This window comes from Oreochromis niloticus, linkage group LG13 (assembly GCF_001858045.2).
Source record: "Oreochromis niloticus isolate F11D_XX linkage group LG13, O_niloticus_UMD_NMBU, whole genome shotgun sequence".
Taxonomy (NCBI): Eukaryota; Metazoa; Chordata; class Actinopteri; order Cichliformes; family Cichlidae; genus Oreochromis; species Oreochromis niloticus.
The window spans coordinates 22,384,401-22,405,731 of NC_031978.2; the positions used below are offsets into that span (position 1 = coordinate 22,384,401).

Here is a 21,331-nt window from a genome sequence, read left to right on the forward strand (position 1 = left end):
AAGGCAGTAGCAGCTAAAGTAACCACTCGTTACAGCAAACAAGACTAAAGTGGGTGTCACTTCTATCGGCTAAGAACAGGAAACTGAGGCTACAGTTTGCACAGGCTCACCAAAATTGGACAATAAAAGAAGAAGAAGAAGAAGAAGGAAAAAAAAAAAAAAAAAAAAAAAACATTGCCTGGTCTGGCGAGTCTTGATTTCTGCTGAAACATTTGGATGGTAGAGTTAGAATTTGGCATAAACAACGTGAACGCATGGATCCATCCTGTCTCGTATCAAAGTTCAGGGGTGGCGGAGGTGTATTTTTTGGGCACACTTTGGGCTCCTCGGTACCAGCTGATCCATTTAAACAACATTATCACGTCAACACGGACCAAAACCTTTGAGTAATGTTTCCAGCACCTTGTTGAATCTGTGCTACGAAGAATTAAAGCAATTCTGAAGGCAAAAGGGGGTCCAACCCAGTGATAGTGAAGTATAACTAATGAAGCTGCTGCTAATTGACCAAATAAAGCTGCAACAGTATAGAACTGAACACAAATTCAGCTTTCATGTGCAACTGAATAAAATAAAATTATAATATCAGAGAGATATCATTACTTTAAATTCCTCTACCACGGGATGATTGAACAGAAACTCTTATCATCAACTAAGCTGATTAAACACATTTATTGTTGAATGAACTCAGGGGAAGTACAGAATATGTCTGTTGTACAGACAGACCAATGGAAAGAATGATAAACGAGTAAGTCGAATGTTGAGATATGCCTTTGTTACTCTCAATATCTAGAATGATCTAAACCTAAAAAAGGCAAAGCACAAAAAACAGAACAAAAACAAAACATTGTGACTGTGCACTTTTTGAGATGCAGAGACAAACAAGCCCACAACCTCCGTTAGAGATCGGCTGCGTAAAAAAAAAAATACAACCCGATTATTTGCAGTAAGTTTATACAGATCTTACAAAGATAACTAAAAAAGAAAAATCCATCATTACAGAAGTCACTGAAACCATGAGACTAACAAATGTAGATCTATATGCAAATTAAATACAAGAGCACTGGGCTGGACAACAGTAAGGTTGAATACAGTATAAAACATCTGGCTTAGTGAGAGAACCGTCCCATTAAAGTTGCTTAAATACAGAACCACTCGTATACTACCTTTATCTCACCAGATGTGATATATTTAACTACATTCAGTGCTTAGCGGAAACGTGGAAATGTTAGTTGAGGTGAGATTATAGTTACCGGAAAAGATGTACTACCTGACACATTCAGACAGTTCAAGCCAGCTCAGAGGTATAAAAATAAAATTAAAAAACCCAAACCAACTAAATCACCTAATCGTGATGCAAAGAGCACAGGAATCAGCGGTGTCAAACAATTCTCTCGTTAGTACCATGATGATGAACCTATACGTGGTACCAATACACCAAGGTGTGCCCTTCTCCATCAGTCATACAAGTGGAAGATCAGTTAGTGCACATTTATTTTGTCTATGGTTCCCAAAGCTGGTACAAAAAATGTTTTAATATGATCCCATATCTTTAAGTCAACAGACAGCAGTTGTGCTTTGCCTTTTATCATAAATCTTTTTCATTTTTTAAATATTTGATAGGGTAGCTCGTAGTGTTGCAATGATGTTGTTAAAGTATTCTGATTAGAGTTGCTGCATTTCTTGATCAAATGTGGTCTTTTAGTGCATGTCTATACGCTCACAGACACTTCTGGGTCAAACTATTCCTTCACAAACCTCTCTTTCCTATTAAAGACAAGTACGACACTAAAAAAAAAAAAAAATAATATCTGTAACTGTTATACTTAAATCTTGCCCATTATTCAGTGTTATCGAAGAAAAAGAAAAAAAGAACAGTCTACACCCCTAATCTCTCCTCATTGACTACAGAAACTTAAAATAAGCTATCTGCATGATAAAGTGTCTACATAAACATTGACATTAAAGAGGGCCTGACAGGACAAAAGAAAAAAAAATGTCAGCCACCTGAGCTAAATCTTAATTTCAAGCAATTTACATGAAAACGTAAACAAAAAGGAAATGAGAACAACACGTACAGAAGCACAGTCAGCGCCATCTAAAACTGACCTGGGGGAGGGGGAAGTTCCTCATAGCTAGAACTTCCACAGGCTCTCAAGCTCTGGTCCTTCTGCAGCAACTGTGCAAAGGTTTCCCCCCCTTTTAATTTGGAGGCAGCATTAGTAGCAGCATTCCAACTGCAGTCCCAACAAAAGGTTCAGACCCAGAAACTAAGATCATGATCAGTGTAGTGTGCCGAGACATGAACTCTCTTCTTCCACAGCTTAAAGGGTGTATAAAGCATGACAGCATTAAAAACTCCATGCCTACCAATAAATACATGTCGAAAAAGGCTATTTTACAAATCCAGAGATTTTTTTTTTTTTTTTTTTTTTAAATAGCTGTACAGTGTCAAAGCTTCCTGGAGTGTTAAGTAGCATTTTTTCCCAGTTTTTAAAGGCTTCTATGGAACTGGAAGAATCATGTGAGACCATCTCATCTGGACTGATAGCACTATCTGGCATAAAGGCTGCTCCCATCATCTCATGCGCTCATCTCTCCTAATCTGCTTATTCTCTGAAAACATCTAGTACAGTTAGCGATTATGGGAAAAATCTCTCCAAGTTTTTGAAGCTGCATGCCATACTGCAGTACCTTAGTGAATGTGGAGCATACTGGTCCTGTCATTCGGGTGCAATACCAAGGTAACTCCCCTTACAAGACAAGGCAATGATTTCCTTATGCATTAATGTCTTCTTTCCATTGGTCCAGAGAAAGCGACTGGGATGTGCCTCAGTTGCGTCAGGAGCAAAGATGTTGCTACCCTTTCGATGCCAGAGTAGATTCCTTCTCCAGTAGGTACACATAGGATGCAGCCTGGTGAGGCCCAGTGAAGGAAATGTGAGAGTCTTTGTGCGACAGTCCATTTAAATCTTAGTAGACAGGGCAGGGTGCTTATGTTAGTGGAAGGTCCCTCAAGGAGGATGAGATGTTTCGGAGAACCTCTGGTTCAGTTCCTCATTTAATTCACTCATTCAGTGTGCTCCTAAAGTGACTTGGCTTTCTATTCCCAGGTGGAATCATTGCCGCACTTCATTATCAATTAGGCTGTCCTCACCAGACTGAAAGGCTTCATTTAAGCCATTGTCAACACTGATTATTTCCTCGTCTTGTGAGGACCCCTGGCCGTCGTCCTCACCGCTGCCAGAACCAGTCTCATCTGAATTTGGCTCTTGCAGTACTTCAGCAATGTACATTTGCTGTAGGGGGCAGTCAGAAATAAAAAGAGTATTACAGTTTGGTACTCATCTTAATGTTTCTCTACAAGGTTTTTCGTTTTTTTTAAGGCTTGGTTCTACAGGTTCTACCATGTGTGTGTTTTTCCTAGTTTATCCTTAACTGAAATGTATTGTTAAACAAGAAGCATGCTGATTATACTCCCTTTGTCTCTTCTGTTTAACCTTGTCAGGGTTGCGGGCGGGGCTGGAGCCCATCCCAGCTACTATAGGGCGAGAGGCAGGGTACACCCTGGACAGGATGCCAGTCTGTCGCAGGGCTAACACACAGACACAGACAACTATCTGCAATTTAGTGTTTCCAATGAACCCATCTCCACTAACTGCATGTCTCTGGACTGTGGGAGGAAGCCAGAGTACCCAGAGAGAACCCACACAAACACGGGGAGAACTCCACACACACACAAAAAAAGACCCTTGCCTGATGGTGGAATTGAACTCAAGGCCTTCTTGCTGTGAGGCAACAGTGCTAACCACCGTGCCACCACGCTGGCCTACTGATTAACAGTACCCCACTAACTGCATGTCTTTGGACATGCGGGGGATAACAGGAGTATATCTCTTTGGCAACCGTGGTCTTGGATAGGTAGGTTTCTTAACAGATTCTGTTTGATGCATGTATCTTGTCTGCATATATGGATGTGGTTTGTCGTCATTAAAAATACTGGCACCTGCCACTGCCACCCTTCAGCCTCCTAACAGATATCTACGGTATCAATTTCAAAATCAAGCAAGTTAGAGAATTTTGCTGTAGTGAAGTTCTTCACAATCTCACCCCATCTATAATTAATCTCTAAAGTAACATTGCTCCACATGCACTGAAAAAGCACAATTCTGCATTAAAACTATGTTACCCATCTTTCTCCTTTGTTTTTGAATTTTGCGATCAGCTACTAAAGGCTTTGGCAGAACATCCTGCTTTTTAACAGGATGCTCTGAGGCCCATGTTGACATCGAATAAACCACTGAATACATACCGCTGCCTTGTTGGCAGTAGAAGGACACGCTGAGTCTCCATTTTCCAATCCGTCCACAGCCTCCGTTTCAATCTGACAGAGAAAACACACATTGAAAATACGTAGTGGAGCATGATACTAGAGTAAAACACTAGAATGGCTAATCAGCATGATTCTAAACAGTAACACGCTATAAAAAGTGACCATCTACCAACCTTGTAGTTGTGAGCGCTGAAATATTTAAAATACCCAAAGATGACGTGACAGAGGCAAATGATGATTGTGGTGATCAAAACCACAAATGTAAACATGGATGTTGCGGCTGAAAACCCTGGAGGAAAGAACCGGGAGAGACATTTATTGCACTGGGATCTGTCTTTCATAAATAACACCAGGCATGTGTTAAGGATCATAGTGGCCTCTAGGTGGAGTCGTCTTCCTACCCGAGCGAACAGTGGAGAAGAAGAGAAGCCAAAACAGGCAGAGGATAGGAGCAGCCACCACTTGGTTTACAGCTCCAGAATGGATCTTCTTGTCCAGTTTAGATGGCAGATACGCATAATACATGTTGTATCTGTCTGCTAGGTGTTTTAGCAGCATATACATCAGCCCTGCACAGGGAACAGAGGCAAGCCAATCAGTAGAGCTAATCCAATTAGGCCTGCCGATAAGCCACTGTATAAAGAACAGAATCACTGCACGCCGTCTGTCCTCTACATGTTTATCCTGCTGTAATTTAATCAGCAAACCATGTTAAAGTGAAACAGGAGCAAGCTAGCGGGGCTATTAAACAGCAGAACTCACCGAAAGGGACTATGATTGGGCAGGTTATGCTGTAGGTCATGACCACAGTGAAGACGCACATCATCCAGGCATAAGCTGCCCCAAACTGGAACTCATAGGCTTGGTGCTATAAAGAGACAACACGCTACTTAAAACAAACGTTTCTACTAACAAATGTGGCATTAATCATCGAGAGTTCCTATAAAAGGCTGGATTATATAGTTTTCACCATTGTATTTCAGCACACAGTACAGACATAAAAGTAACAGTGAAACAACCACAATCACACCAGGCGATTTAAAATATCACTGAAACATTTGATCTAATGCGAAAATTGTCAGAGACAATTTTTCAAACTAGTCAAGTATCTCATCATGTCAGCAGTACTTCAAAAGCCCAAGACATTTATATAAATATCTTTTCACATTAAGAGCACAGCCACAACACATGAATGCACATAGTGTATCTACCCTTCTGCGCCCTTATTCACATCATATGGTCTCACTAACCCTTTTGACATTCTTTCTGTCAGCTGCAGAGCGAGCCAGACAGAGGCGGATCATGTACATCAGTAAACCAGGAATCCTCAGCAAGTCCATGGCATTACCGATGAATGCAGATGCTATGACATAGTTTACAAAGAAGGCTCCATTGTCAGGAAGGAAAACACACCTACAAAGCAAAGAAAAAAAAAAAAAAAAAAAAAAAAAAAAAAAAAAAAAAAGCAATTATCAAAAATATTAAAATGAGTTTTGAAAATTATTGCAGGAGTCATTACAGATTAATTCAAGATGTTTTTGGTATTGCTAAATGACTGATATAAATATTTAAAAATCAATTAAAAATATACAATAGCATAGCACTGTGCTGTTCACTGTTTACTCTCTGAATTTGCCATTAAAAATTTCACTCTGCTGTGTCATATTGAAACCTCCATAGAAGTACACTACTCACTCAAATCTTATTTTAGCTTCTTGCAAGAAACTTTTGTCAAAAAGCCACCGGAAGAAAACATCCAAACTGCAAAGAAACAGGAAATGAAATTAATTATCTGAAATATTTCAGATGCTTGTATTGCTGGGCAGCGCAAAATAAGAACATACTGTACCTGGTGAGTCCAAGAGAGGGCAACAACAGGACCATAAAGATCAAGAAAGTGTAGCATTTATGCATCGTAGTCCTGTTTTCTCCTGACCTATACAACCAAATAAAAAGGTGGACACATTAAATTATGCAATACACCAAATCAGCTTTAACTTAAAATAAAGTCAACATAAATCAAATACTGTTGACGGCAGAGAATTTAAACCATACCGGGTCCAGTGCCTTTCGAAGAAGGCAGAGTAGTAGACGACAGTAGGAAGTAAGGCAGAGAAAGACCACAGGAGGAGGGTGGGGAAGAACTGGGTGATGATTGGATTCTGAGGAACAGATCAGACAGACAAGGATATGTTTATGTAACTAAACAGGTGAATTCATGTGCTTCTGTATTAGGATCCAGACTTGTGATGCCTTGAACTCAAATGCTAAGAGAAAAACATGAATATGCTTATAACTTAAATTAAATTAAGCATTAAAATGTTGGGATGCTCACATTTAAGTACTCCACTGGTTTGGTAACATTGAACTTGTCCATGGTGGAGATGATAATGGCAGGAGTGGTGAGAAAGAAGAGGAGGATGAAGAGGATACAGTTGATTAACAAGCAGCGGAGCCACCACTTGAATCCTCCCAGTGACAGATGATCCCTGTGGGATAAAGGTTATACAGCGGTTAGACTGACACAGTCTGATGACCTGCAGTTACGGACGCAGCTGGCTGGCAAACTGATACTCCAGCTTAAAAAACAATAGATCATCTGGAGTGAGGAAGTATTTTTTGGAAAAATGGACTCATTACATCCCAAGCAGCCCTACTGTGGTTTTGATGTGTGGGTGTGTTGTGTAGTTCTCCCCCCACTAAGCAAGCCACAATTGCTTAGTAGCAGATGTGCCTTGGCTGATTTTCTTAGAGTAGAACGGCTGATAAAATAAAACCTTAGTTTTAGTTCCCTTCCACCCACCCTGTCTTCGTGACTTCTATTTCACCCAGATACCTTATTATTACTTCCCCACATCCCGTCGCCTTTTATGGGAAAGTAATGGGACTGAATCAAATTAATCAGTTAAGAGCGTTATGAATAAACAGTTACGAACAGTTAGAATTACAGCACTTGTTACTTAAATGTGTTCTTACCAGTAAACATTTTGTGGATCAGGGGCATAGGCGACGGTCCATTTTTGTGTATGCAGTTTCCCGCTGAATATAGAGCTTTTGGGCTCACGACGGCACTGACAGCCATGACACTTGCAGGCATTGAAGTCCTTTAAAATTCTGGGAACAGATTGGATCGTCGGGTAATGAGCGAAAGAGCTTGTCAGTTCAAAAACAATGGAGCAGACACATATACATTTATTTTCCCATGTAGGTAAGCATACGTACATTGCAGCTGTGCCTTCATCCTCGAAGGTGACAAAAGCCATTCCTAAAGGTTTCGAGTTGATCTTCTCCCTCTCCTTCCTACATTGTTCTTTTAAGCTTGCCTCCAAACGGGTATAGAAGCTCACTGCCTCTTCCTATGAAAGATTATATTTTTTAATGGTTTACTGGGATACCCTGGGATAAGAACATTTATCAAGTTAGATATCGTAAAACTCAGATAGCATTTAAGAAGTGGAAAGTTGTAACGTAGTTACCAGAGGTACAAAATGAATAATAATAATAATAATAATAATAATAATAATATCATGACAAGCTGCACAATGTGAAACTGTTGCATTTAACCAGTAAAAGCCATTTAGCGTGTTCAGGGGTTACACAGTCCCATAGCTTAATGAAGGAGCAGTGGAAAAACCATGAATTCTTAACCAAATCAAAAGGATTCAGTTCATACCCATACCTATTCAACTGCTCTCACTACAGAGTCCACACTTCATACATGTGTTTTTTCGATATAAGCTACACCAGTATTAGATTGCACAGTTTTAAGGTAAAGTTATATCATACTCACCTGTTCACACCCTTTAACGATACAACAGCACAGGTGTCCACAGGGCTTTGGGTTGACCATGGTAAATGTCTTCTGGTCAATAAAGAATTTCTTACTGCGTTCTGCCTTTTTCCTGAAATTAACACATAAGCAATCAGGATTACTGAAGATGTGGAGCTTCCAGTATTTTAAGTACATATATTTAAAAAAAAAATAAAAAAAAAAAATCTTCAAACACTGAAACACATATTTTGTTAAAACATTGTTACCTTTCAGTGTTAAGATACATCAAACTGGCTACATCGTAACAGAGACGAGTTTCCAGTACACGACAGTTATATGCCTTCCTGTGAACCAAGGGCAGAGAAGGAGACAAAATGAGTACATTTTAAAGTACAACGATTCATAACACATTCCTTATATCAGTGAAGGGACTTTTCAAATATTACATTACAATAGCATCAAAATACTGGGGGCACATGTAGGATTGCAGTTAATACTGTTTGGTCAGGTACGATCTGAGCCAAACCACCCCAGTCTCAATCCTAAACCACTGTGGCACGTGCCATACTTAATTCTGCTCATCTGCCTTCTATTATGGAAAATTACACATACAGTCCTGCCATTGTCTGATCCTAACCTTAAAAGCCATGACGATGCAACTCTTAACAGAAAAGGGAATGGTTCTCATCTAACTTAATAGAGTTACTGCAAAGCTGCCATGGCAAAGTACTGTACCATTTATATACACAGATAATTTTAACTATAATGAGACTTTAACTGTGGAGCTGGGGGCAAAATCCTTACTCAAAGTGCTGGTTTATCTCCTTTTCTTCGGCATATTTGGAGATCCCAGTTATGAATAAAGTGCGTTTAACCTACATGGAGATGAAAAAAGCGACAATTACTAACACCACACAGACTGATGCGCATGAAAAGAATCATCCAAACATGGTTGTCTGAAACCGTGCCACCCACCAGGTCATCCTCCTTGTATTGCATTTTGGATGTGTGCCGTCTCATGCTGTACACCGTGAGTAACAAGTAAAGAAATGCAAAGATGGTGTGCAGCCACAGTAGTGCATTACTTGAAAAACAGAATGTAAAAAAGATTTAATTAGTGGCACAAAGGGGAAACCTAATGAACTTCTTTAATAGCATTTTATGCTGTATAAAAAAAGGACGCTCCGATACTCACTCTGCTCCGAGATTTCCTATAGTGGTTCGCCCAAAACTATAAGCATTGTTTTCTGTGGAAAGAAAAAGCGAAGCATAAGTGAAACTTGAGTGAAAAGCAACCTCTGCACAGAACACAGCAAGGATATGTGGAAAGTGGTTTTAAATGGGAGAAAAGTAAAAGGCTCATTTGTTGTAGTAAAAAAATCTTTTGACCTTCCAAAAATATAAAAAGTGCTTACACCATAGTAACTAATTACCTGTTAGTTTAGAAAATGACTATCCTCGCACAAGTTAAAGAACATAAGTGGTAACCCACAACATCGGTCTGTAGTAACATGTAACACCAACAACTGCATTGGTTCTGCGCATTATAGGTTTTCTAAAACATTTACAGATCTATGCAGTAGAGAAGGTTGTCAAAAGATGGAAAAAAAACCCAAGAAACCCCAAAGCAGAATAAAGATAAAATACCAAAAACCAAAGAAAAAGAAATAAAATAATAAACAAAAGCATCAAACTGGTCAAACATTTAGAGAAAAACTATCGTAAATATTTAAAAGAAAATGTAGACTTTTAAAGGTTACTCTTATTCACCTAGCAGATTTCCAGAAAAGTTCACTGGCAAGATGATGCCAACAGAGAGCACGCCCACCACTACTAACAAGCCAATGATGTGGCGCTGAAAGGACAAGTAGTACACTGCATCGTCACCGCATTTTTCCCTTATCTCGTCTTCCCTTTAGAAAGAAAACAGGGGACACCTTGATCAAAATTCAGAACAAAGAAAATTGGAATCTTTTATTTAAAATAGGCTTTAAACAGGCTGACTCACTTGATCCGGAATATAGAAGTTAACCAGTCACAGAATCCCTAAAGAAGAATAGCACGCATTTCACAATGTTGTACCAGTTTTCCTGTTTTGTTACTGTTACTATTATTATTACTATCATCAATATTATGCAGCGGTAAGAGCATACTTACTGTGTCTCTATGATCAAAATCCACAGAGCTAGAGACTGATGTGAGGCGCTCATAGCGTTCATGCATGTCAGATGTAGTGGGAGACACCATACTATATGCAAAAGACACAACACATAGCATTTGCATGATGTTACACAACTACCCAACATCATCATATACCATACAACAATATTAGCTCTAGGTTTCAGGAAAAAGGACAAACCTTCAGTATGGAAAAGGCAATGACACAAAACAAACACACGCTGTGAAATGATCTGAAGAGATTCACCCAAGGTAATGCTGTGTGTGGTTCACAGCGGATTTAAGGTGGTAAACCAGTAAACCTCAGAAACAATCTCTGCAGCCACATCTCATGCAGTGTTAGGAGCTAAGAGCTACAGGTTATTTGCACCGCTGCCGTCAGAATAAATGGTGCAATAAAAATGACACGGCAGAAACAATTCACAGAGGAAGAAAGAGAAACCCAGCAACAATCCAGAGACAGACTTGGGGAGTTCTTCCAGCAGAGCCACAGGCTGTCCTTGTTAAATGTATTTACTTTATACAAATTTATTGCATGTCCCTGGAAGGAAATGGCAATTAATTTTACATATATCATTATGAAGAGAACCCCGACTCTGCTGGAATTTTTATTTTACTCAGAGTTCAATACTACATTAAAGGATGACGTCACCCGGGATTCTAAGAAATCTCTGATGGAATTAGTAAGGAGCCTGAGGCTGGAAAAATCAGTCCTCCTTTTGCACATGCCAGGTCTAGTACACAGGTTACACTGTAGGTGCTCCATGTTAGGGCCTGTCTATGAATAACCACAGATCAGGGAAGTATTACCTTTCCCTGTAAGCATCCTGTGTGTCTTGCTCATGCGGTGTGCTCACACAGAAGAAGCCCGTGCTTCATAAAGAGGTTAATACACAGATTAGCATACAAAGATCTGATTAGGACAGTGAGAGAGGACAGGGACACCCAACGTCAAAAGCATGAGAGCGACAAAGAGTCGGAGCCTGGTGCTCGGAAATGCCTGAAGGAGGAAAATGCCAAACCATCAAGAGTTAAAAAAGAGGAAAAACATGAAGAAAACCAGTGCGCCCTGAGCAGACAAGAATTATGAGTAAGGCGGTCTACAGAAAGTCAAAAGGAAAGAAGAAAAAGTCAATGATAAGGAGAGATAACATACAATTCCTGTTCTTCCAGACGACTGTAAATTGCATCCCTTTTTCTTCTATAATAAAAAAAGAAAAAAAAAAAAAAAGTAAATCAAAGCCATTCAGTTTAGTTAAGAGGAAATCACTCTGTTGGGGGAAAAACAGGGGAACTGGTTTAGAGAAAATCTGGGTAGGCATATTACACCACAAGCATACCAATGAAGGTTTCTGTTCACACTAGGATACATTATCCAGCCATATACACGTGTTCAGGACCTGGGAAGTATTAACCACTTTATTTATTGTATTGTAATTGTTTTTGCAGCTGTAACAAACCATGCATCATATGTAATCCCCGTTTTTGATTGTCCAACTTTCCTGGAAAGGTAACATTCTCTTTTCAGAACATGAAAAAAAGACAATGATCTGAAGTCAGCACAGTTTCATGGGACAACAAACTACATTTCCTGTCTATTACAAAAGTGTTCCATGCTGCCACCCCCCTCCCATCCTCCCACCATGCTGCAACCTCATCCTCTGCTCACATGCAGCTGCAAAAATAGTCTAGCTGCAACATCACACAAACACAGCAGGGGGGACATGGGTAATGGAGCACTGTGTCATGTAGTTCCCAGAGTTCACAGTCAAAGAGGTCTGAATTCAGTCTCTTAATCCGATCCATTTAATTTCATGGTGTAGCCCTAAAATCATTCTTTGTTAATAGGCATTTATTTGGCTGCTTCCAAAACTTTTCTAGTTAACCATCCTAATGTATCTGGCAATAATACATCATCATATAATAGCACGAACTACTGTCCTCGGGGCTTAGATGTAGACATTAATGTTGAGATGAACTAGGGGTACATAAAGGACCAATAGTTTAATTATTTTTGCTTCTTTGTCAATTTCAGGCTTTTTCCATGAGCACCCCTGCCTTATAATGTCAAAGTGGACAAACTATGTATTGAAGTACAAACCATCACAGACTGAAAGGGTGCTTTTCAAGGAAAAGTGCTGAAACTGCCTTCCTGTCTGGACTAAAATCTTCACGATGTCTGCTTCTGTCAGAGGAATTAACCTCCTCTTCAGGTTAAAAAAAAAAAAAAAAAAAAAAAAAAAAATCCAAAATGAAACAATGAGTTAAATTACGACCACTGTGGGGCTAAATGATATGATTACATTTTTACAAACAAATCAATTCTCTGTTTTAAGGCCTAATCTCTTAGGTTATTTAATCTAATCAGCAATCCTGCGGAGCAGCGGTGTCAAACATAAGATCCGGGGGCTAGAATTGACATGGCCCAACGGAAGGCTGGAAATGTGAAAGATGGCAAAAGGTTTTGGACTTTTATCTCCATTTTCAAAGGTTTTACAGCTTTTCCTATTCATAGAGACCTCCCTGATGGCCATTATTGATAAACCAAAGGGATAAAGATACACAGTTATGTGACAATAAAGTTCCTGTCTATATAATTTTTTTTTTTTTTTTTTTTTTTTTTTTTTTTTTTTTAAACAGACATGCTGTTGAAATTTTACTTTTTTAAAAAAATTTTTTATCAAACCACATTTCATGAATTTAATGTGTAGTTAAATATCTTTACACTGACAGAGTTGACAGAGCGGACCAGACACAGTGTTGTACTCGGAGTTGGGCCAAATGTCTAAAGGTAAACAAACCGCAGATAAAGAAAGCTGGATACGCAGCAGAGTAAATCCCTTGCAAATTATCCAGTTAATCCGTGCCCACAAACACACATAGTCATGATTTCACCATTTTAATAAAGGTAACATTACAATCCAACTGTGTACACAGATAACCAAAGTCTGGCAAAGTCCCAAGCTGCTCGCACCTACGCTAACAAACAAGCCTTCCGTGAAACCTTGGTAGAAACCCCAGCAGGGGGAAAAAAAAAAAAAAAAAAAAAAAAATCAGGCTTGTTGTTTGCCATTTTTAAAGTTACACCTAATTTAGTATAAATATTTGGTGCATAAAATATAGCTTAACCATACCAGTATAAATAATTTTGTAGTTAAATAAGTGTAACATAAGTTTAATACAATGAGTAAGTTAGTTATTTAAAAATCAATAGTTTAGAGAACGTGGTAACTCCTCAAAGGCACCCTGTGAACAATGTTTTCAGTCAGTTTTATCCACCAAAAGGCAATGAATGTGTTTTTCAGCTCTGAAAAACATGAATGTGAATACATGAATGTTGCCCATTATCAACTACATTAAATACATATTTTTAGAAGACCATCGTAATACCTTGTTATGTCATCCAGAGATATGAATAACCATTACCAGTCATGTTAATCCATTAAATGTATGATAAAATGAAGTTAACAGCATTGTTGCTGGACTGGTCCAGTCTAGCAGACCAGTGTGTTCTTATTACCTTTCGGCATCAGTCACTAGAGCGAGGCGCCCATAGTCCCATGCCAATTTTCTCAAGATAGAGAACACAAACAGCAGACCCTAAAAGCACAAGATAAACAGAGCAGATCAACACCTTCAGTACCTTTATTTACATTACAGGGACCTACTGAACAAAAGTTGCATAAGTGCTTTGGGCTGTTTATAGTCTAAAAACACTTTCCTGGAAGTATTTTTACCTCAGTTCTTAGAATTGTGATGGCAACACAATCCACAATATTAAAAAGGCCCACATGTGATGATGAAGATAGCATTATGACTTAGGTAAAAAGGTGCTCATAAATAGTAATATTATGATCCATATGAGTGACAGAAGTACTCACCAAGAAGCACATAAAGTCAAGGGCAAGGACAGTAGGCACCCCACCAAAGGGCAAACCCTGGAGTACAGTACTCCTAATTCGAGCAGAGTAACACAGTTCCTTCGATTCATTGTGGGATGGTGCCGGCGATGTTCCAATGCAGCTCACTGTCACACCCCAGAAGGTTAGTATTAAAATCAGTACCTTGTACATCACTGCAGCATGACAAGAACCTGTAAAAAGAAACAGTTTTTATTTTATTTTATTACAACCAAATACACTGAAATCATCAGTCTGTGTATCAGCTACCTTCAGAAGACTACATCAGTGTCTGCATACCCAGTAAATTATCAGAAATGGAAGGGAGACAACCAGAAATGACATTATCTTGCGTGACAGGGCCTAACATTTTTATTTCCCATTTTAATGACCAGCGGGTGTTTCTGTCATGTCAATAATCACATGTTGGTGCTCTCATTTCTGACCACACAACAACTGAAATCCTGCTTCTAAAATGTAGTACACTTTCTGTTCCCTCTTTACAGACACTTTCAGTGTTAATGACACATATTTAACTATGTACTTAATTCATGGGAAACACCTGTGGTAAGCACAAATGTAGACTCTGCGCATCTTAGCAGTCAGCTAGCAGACATTTCCTTTTCATTCCAGCTACAGTAAAGAGACCAACACTGCAATCGCACGGGAGAATTGTTTCTAGACAACATGGAAGTGAGCGCTTACGTCATTAACACGAGTCCAGTCAGGCTTAAAAGATGTGGCCTACTGGGATAAGCTTACCAGTGGCAAAATTTCTCTAATCCATTTCAGAAGGAAACAAACAGCTGACTTAAGAAGCTACTTAAAGGCTAATGATGAAAAGATACTGACATGTTTCAAAGTCTAAGAGTTATAATGAATTATGGAAGAAGTGTACCATTTCATTTCACAGTCTAACCCAAAAAAAAAAAAAAAAAAAAAAAAAAAAAAAAAAGGATTTTACTGCAAATATTTGGATTCAAAGTGAGTTTAAGTTTAGCTTAGGTTTCCTCTCTAGCACACAGAGAAATGACGGATTACTCCAGACTTCCTAAGGTGAATATTTGCTGACCCAGAAGATGGATAAAGTTGGTCTGGAAATAAATGTAAATTACTACTAATGCATCAAATATTAGGGCCAGGGTAAAAGTATTTCCTAGATAAAACACTAGCCATCCATTCAGTGCTTTTACCCTCTAATGAGAGTTCAACATATGGAAGCTCTGGACCCAACATGCTACAGAGTTGTCATATGTAAAAATATTACAGCATTCTGGCTGACAGGGAGGACACAAAACATCATTTTTAAACCTAATTAAACAGGATAACACATTTAGAAGACTGGTTATTTCACACATACTAACCACAAAGCTGTTCTGAGAAGAGCTGGAGAGGGCGTTTTCATAGTTGGACTGCTATACTTGTGCCCTTCTACCCACTATTATCAGCAGCAACCACAATGCTGCTCATCTGCCATAACACTAAGTCATTTATCCGCTCCCTGGAATGCTGTGACTTCACTCAAGAGGGACGTAGCCGGAGCTGAACAATAAGCTGATAGAGACCACAGAGTTCAACTGGACCGGTCTCAACCCAATGAGGACACAACGCACATGCCCCCGGTACATTCAGCAACACTGAACCACTGCAACAGCAGGCACCAGCAACTTAAGTATATCAAGAAGAACCTACTGTAAGACCTGATATACACATTATGTTATATATTATTTGTGATAGTAAACCTAGCTACAGAAATAAAGACACAAATCAAGTACTAATTGGATTCTAGAGTGATGTCATCCATCATAATATAATGATTGTATCGTACGGATGTATGTGCCCCATCTCCTCCTAGACGACTGGACCAATCTTGATGAAACATTGCCCAGAGCACTGTGACTGCCAGCATCTATATGACATATACAAATCCCACAACTGTATAGATTTACACATCTGACAGTTTAACCAAGTACCAAATGTCTTTTGTTATGCAATGTAGTTTAAAATAATCTAAACACACGCAGTTGTGGGTTGAATCAAATATTGTCGGCGTCTGTAAACATAACTTCCCTTTTATTTAGTATTTCTCATTAAAAATGCATCAACTACACACTGAAATTTCATTGCATTAAAAAAAAAGAAAAAGAATCATGATTACATCAATATACGTATTTGAAGTGGATTTCTATATTGCCTCTAAATAAGTCAAAAGTAAAAAGAAATATTAAATTGGCAACACAATACACATCAAGCATTTTATGTGTATTAATTGCTGTTAAATGAATTTTAGTGTCTGAACGCATTGTAACAGATTTTTGGCTGTAACAGCTGTGATTGATATGGAGAAATTGGAGAAATTCTTCCAGCAAACCCAAAAGGATGTGGCGCTCACATGAATTCCATGAGCTCATCATCTTAATGTTTATTTTTCACCTTCCCTTTACTGTAACCAGTGTGTAACATTAGCTAATAGCAGCTTAGGAATAGAGTCTGTGTACATCGACCAGCAGCTTCTTCACATTAGCACAGTGAAACTTGTGGTTGAAAGTTAATTTTAGGATCAGAAGCATCAGTAATGAAGTGCTGAGAGAGGGTGAGAACATACAGTGTGGACATTTCTTAAAATGTTAATGCAAGGTTATTTATTTATTTTGATCTCATGAAATAAAAAGTAAATCCATCCATATCTGGGGCAATTGTTTCAAATCCAACATGTTACTCAGTAACCCAAGCCAATCTTCTACTGCGTTAGGAATATGCACTTACTCATCCTTGTAAATGACTTCAAGTCATAAACCAGCCCATCTATTCTGTTTAGGATCTATGCCAGGAGTGGGCAATCTCAGTCCACGAGGGCCGGTGTCCCTGCAGGTTTTAGATCTCACCTTGGGTCAACACACCTGAATCACATGATTAGTTCGTTACCAGGCCTCTGGAGAACTTCAGGACATGTTGAGGAGCTAATTTAGCCATTTAAATCAGCTGTGTTGGTTCGAGGACACGTCTAAAACCTGCAGGGACACCAGCCCTCGTGGACTGAGATTGCCCACCCCTGATCTATGCTCAGATATCCCATGAAGTGAAGTTCAAATTTTGGGCACTGTGAGGGCCCAGAATCTCCAGCTTATATTTAGTAGTTCATGGATAAACTACTAATACATTTTAGACTGTAGCCTTCCTTTCAATATCAGTATCTTCACTAATGACACAGCATTTGCATCTCCAACTGCAAAAATAGAACATTTTCACCCCTATGACTAACAAGTACAGTGCTCCGTCCTATTCTCTTCAAATATACCTTTGGCAACTGTGGCCAAAGGGCAACATTTTAACTTATCTGTATACGGCACTCTTTCCAGACCATCCTGTGGTGTTTACAGACATGTGGTTTTTTTGCTCTGCCTCAAAATGGATTTTTGTTTGACAGCTCTATTGCAGACATTTCCTCCATATTCCTTACTTATATGAATGATTAAAAAACAAAAACAAAACAGAAGCCTAAAACTGGCTTTTTAGACCAGAACTTGTGACAGCAATCAATAGAGTAATTTTTGGCACCTTTTCATTGGACCCAAGGCAAATCAGCTCCATTGTAATAATGTTTTAACCAGTTTTGTTAATATAATGTATAGATTTCATTCAAATAAGGAAACAATGTGTGTGTTCTCACCACTAAATGCTCGTTGCAAGCCAAAAATCAACCTTGATCTAGTTTAAGCAGAAGATATGGACTGAACGAATGATAAATGATAAATAATCTATACAATCTCAAACTTAATCCAAAACCCAGAGGTTTGTTTATTATTTGGTAGTAAAAAAAAACAAAAAACAAAAAACAAAAAACTAATTATACTTGAAATACACAATAAGGAACTTTAATTTGCAATATTTCCTTAACCAATAACACCAATGATTTTTTTTTTTGCGCTTTTGGATTGCAACAAACATCTAGCTGTGTTGTTTTATTCAATATCATTTGAATGACTTAGAAATTTGAACAGCACCATCACTTAGAAATTTGAACAGCGCCATCACTGTGTGATCATAGCATGACTCAGCGTTGCATAAATATTGTAGAACCTTTCCACCTGACGCTAGTTGTCATGGTACCAGTCTGGCTTGCTTCCTCCAACTACAAATATGAAGAGGGTGAATGTAATGGGAGAGATAGTCAAAGCTTTTCCATCTGAAGCTCAATAAAAATTCACTCTAGACCATTTGTTGAAGGTTAAAAGAAAGAAAGAAAAAAAAAAAGCTTTGTTCAAATTTCTCAGATACTATAGCCATTTAATTAGTCAGCAATAATCACAAGAAAACCTCTACTGCAACAAATGAAATGAAAAACAAACTTCCTAATTCAATTTGATGCCTTAATACAGACACACATCCTTTTTTAAAAGGCTACATTCATCTTAATGCATAATGTTGCAAAACTCTCATATTTACATCTATAATTAGCAACAGCACACATATTCATGCCATTACCGCATGAGAGTAATTTCTTCTTTAACCATACTAAGTCAAATATTTGAACAGGCTTTTTTTTTTTTTTTTCTCCTCCTGTGCTTTAAAACACTGGGTCATAGATTTGCAGCTGTCAAGCAACACTGGCTTACTTTGCCAGCTAAATATAGTGAAATATAACACATGGGGAACACACATGAGGCGCTTGCAGGAAGCTGAACTGGTTTTGGTCAACTCACAATAAGTTGCTATGACATGTGACTTGAAAAAACAAAAACTGTTATTTCATTTTTATTTTTTTATTTTTTTTACGAGTGTTGGTTCAAAGCAGTCACCTTGTAAATTCTTTCCTGGCGCTCATAACAGCAGCACTGAATGTATACAACCAGTGAACAAATACTTCTTATGCAACTGAGTTTCTGCCATCAGCTTTCAAACACTGCGTGATAAACTTATCAGCAATGTGAAACTGGAAAAACAAAGAATCCGTGCACACCCTGTAAGAAAACTGCCAAAGGCACCTGGCAGACAGTATGTCCACAACTGTTCATTTATTCAAACTCTACTTTTGAATCCACTGGTACTTTTTCCTCTTTGTGATCAAAAAACCTCCTTTGCATTTTAATGAATTTGTGCTCTGCATTAAGACAATTATCAGACTTTACAAGAGTTTTCCAATAATGTTGATGGCTGATAATGCAGAATTGCATCCATTTGAATTGTTAGCCAGTAAATCATTGACAAATACACAAAGGCTCAGCTTTGATTATCACAGATTTTGACAATGTCAGGCTGATTTCATAATGTCCTCAAGCATTAAGTCAAAGACCCAATAAGATCTCATTCCCTACTAGGAAACATTACACATTGAAATTCAAATAGAAATCTGTATTGATGGTCAAAAATAGTTACAATGAAACTGCATAAATTCAATAACAAAGATAATTTGCTATACTAATAAAACTAGACAACAAATTGCAGCTGATGCCATATTATAGAAGACTACTACACAGTACAACATAGCCTTAAGAGTTACATAAATCCAATGAAATGCATTATGCCTGTAAAAGTAACCCAGCTACTGTAATTTAATTCCACTTTAAATAAAAATAAATAAATATAAAAGGAGCTCTATGTTCCAATCTACTGAATTCCTTTAAACTGCTAGGACAACAAATCTGTTTTTAAAGTTGTAGTGGTTGTACTGAGGTTTAATGCAAAGGGAAGGTTATCCATTTCAGTGTCATTATTAATTCAAGACTGGGCAGCAGGATGGAATTTAAGGCATCAATTTGCATTCAGACTGAAAGGTGCTTTTATGTATATTTTTCATATTTATGGAAGCAAGGCCTGACCAAAGAAAGGCTTGTATTTCACAAAGCAGTTAATAAGGCATTTAAGAAGGAGAAGAAAAATGGAAGGGCCCTTTGTTTTGCAGCTTATACGAACGGTATCAGTGGCAACATGTCTGACGCATACTTTTTCCAAAGGTTTTCCCCATTTATGCTTATTCATGCTATTGCACCACACTATGAGCAAACAATACGCCTGGTAGCAGCCTGTGCTTTCCCTGTATAGGCTACGCACAAGTACAGCATTTAGTTTCATATTCAAGTTCCCACCAGCCATCAGTTCGTGAAGAAGCCAATGTCAGGAGAGCCAGTACATTTTAGCTTTTTACTATGATGCAAATCCCAAGACAAAGCGATTAAAAACGACCCTGATAGACATCCGAGTAATGTTCGGAATTATTGATCTTCTATTGATTAGCTAAACCCTTGTCAAACTACTGCCTTTGAACACGCAGCTTAATGTCACGACTGCAAGTTAAAGCTTTATTGTCTAACGCCTCCATGTACAAGCAGTCTCTGCGTAGCCATGAAATTATAAGGAACTCCAAATATTCTTAAAAGCTTTTATGACAGACACTCTGGCATGGCTCCATTGATCCACCCGATCGTGGAAAAAAAAGATAATTAAGAAACTGGCTTGTTCTTGGGCGTGAAGTGCGAGTATAGCAATTGAAATAAAACCAAACATAAAGCACATTTTTTTTAACAGAATAATAACTATCAACGAGGTTAATTTTTGTTTCATAACTTCCATGAACTGTGTAAACAACCAGCTCTCAATACAGCTGAGGCTAGTTAGCCTGACGCTAATAGTAACTGAATGTTTACGCTCTTATTGTTTGACAGGAGCTTACGATGGGCTTTCGCTACTGTAAACGACAACGTAATATTTTTATCTTTTATTTCTGCGAACTGCTGGTATATGTTTATTGATAAGAAAATCAACTTACCTTGATATGCTACGCAGCAGGGACAGAAACTTTAACAAATTGCTAAGGTGAGCTAGCAATCAATTCAGCTAACGTAGCCCCGTAACGTAGCAAATAACAGGTGGAGAGTGTCCAACATTTAAAGACCGTCGACTGATTTCGACCCAGTGACTGTGCGCCCACCAACAGCCAGCTGGAAGTAGTTTGTCGAAGTGTCAGTACTAACACACAAGTTACTACCACCGTCTGTGAGCCGGTTAAACAACTATCGCTAACCCAACCAGTTCCACTGAAGGCAGCCCGGTGAACACCGGGTTGGAGCGTCTCTTATGCAGAAGTAGATCACACAGGCAGAGTCTCCATAGGGGAGCGCTTCAATGTGTAGCTTCTATTCTGTTTTATTTCTA

The 21,331-nt window shown here is 38.5% G+C and overlaps 1 protein-coding gene across 2 annotated transcripts; it reads right to left on the reverse strand.

Moving 5' to 3' along the window:
- Window positions 1–654: 654 nt before the first annotated feature.
- tmem63ba (transmembrane protein 63Ba) lies at window positions 655–21,268 on the reverse strand. Of its 2 annotated transcripts, XM_005473974.4 has the most exons (24): window positions 20,946–21,268; window positions 14,162–14,373; window positions 13,801–13,880; window positions 11,437–11,481; window positions 10,260–10,350; window positions 10,111–10,148; window positions 9,873–10,015; window positions 9,298–9,349; window positions 9,078–9,186; window positions 8,907–8,977; window positions 8,369–8,446; window positions 8,121–8,232; window positions 7,553–7,686; window positions 7,307–7,444; window positions 6,666–6,819; window positions 6,386–6,492; window positions 6,180–6,266; window positions 6,026–6,091; window positions 5,581–5,743; window positions 5,093–5,198; window positions 4,732–4,899; window positions 4,504–4,619; window positions 4,310–4,381; window positions 655–3,296 (listed from the first exon to the last, which is right to left on the reverse strand). In XM_005473974.4, the coding sequence occupies exons 2-24, from the start codon at window positions 14,351–14,353 to the stop codon at window positions 3,117–3,119; spliced, it is 2,502 nt and encodes an 833-aa protein (XP_005474031.1). In that variant the 5' UTR covers window positions 14,354–14,373; window positions 20,946–21,268; the 3' UTR covers window positions 655–3,116. The 2 variants fall into 2 exon arrangements, with proteins under 2 accessions (XP_005474031.1, XP_005474032.1); XM_005473975.4 differs by lacking the exon at window positions 11,437–11,481.
- Between the last annotated feature and the right edge of the window lie 63 nt (window positions 21,269–21,331).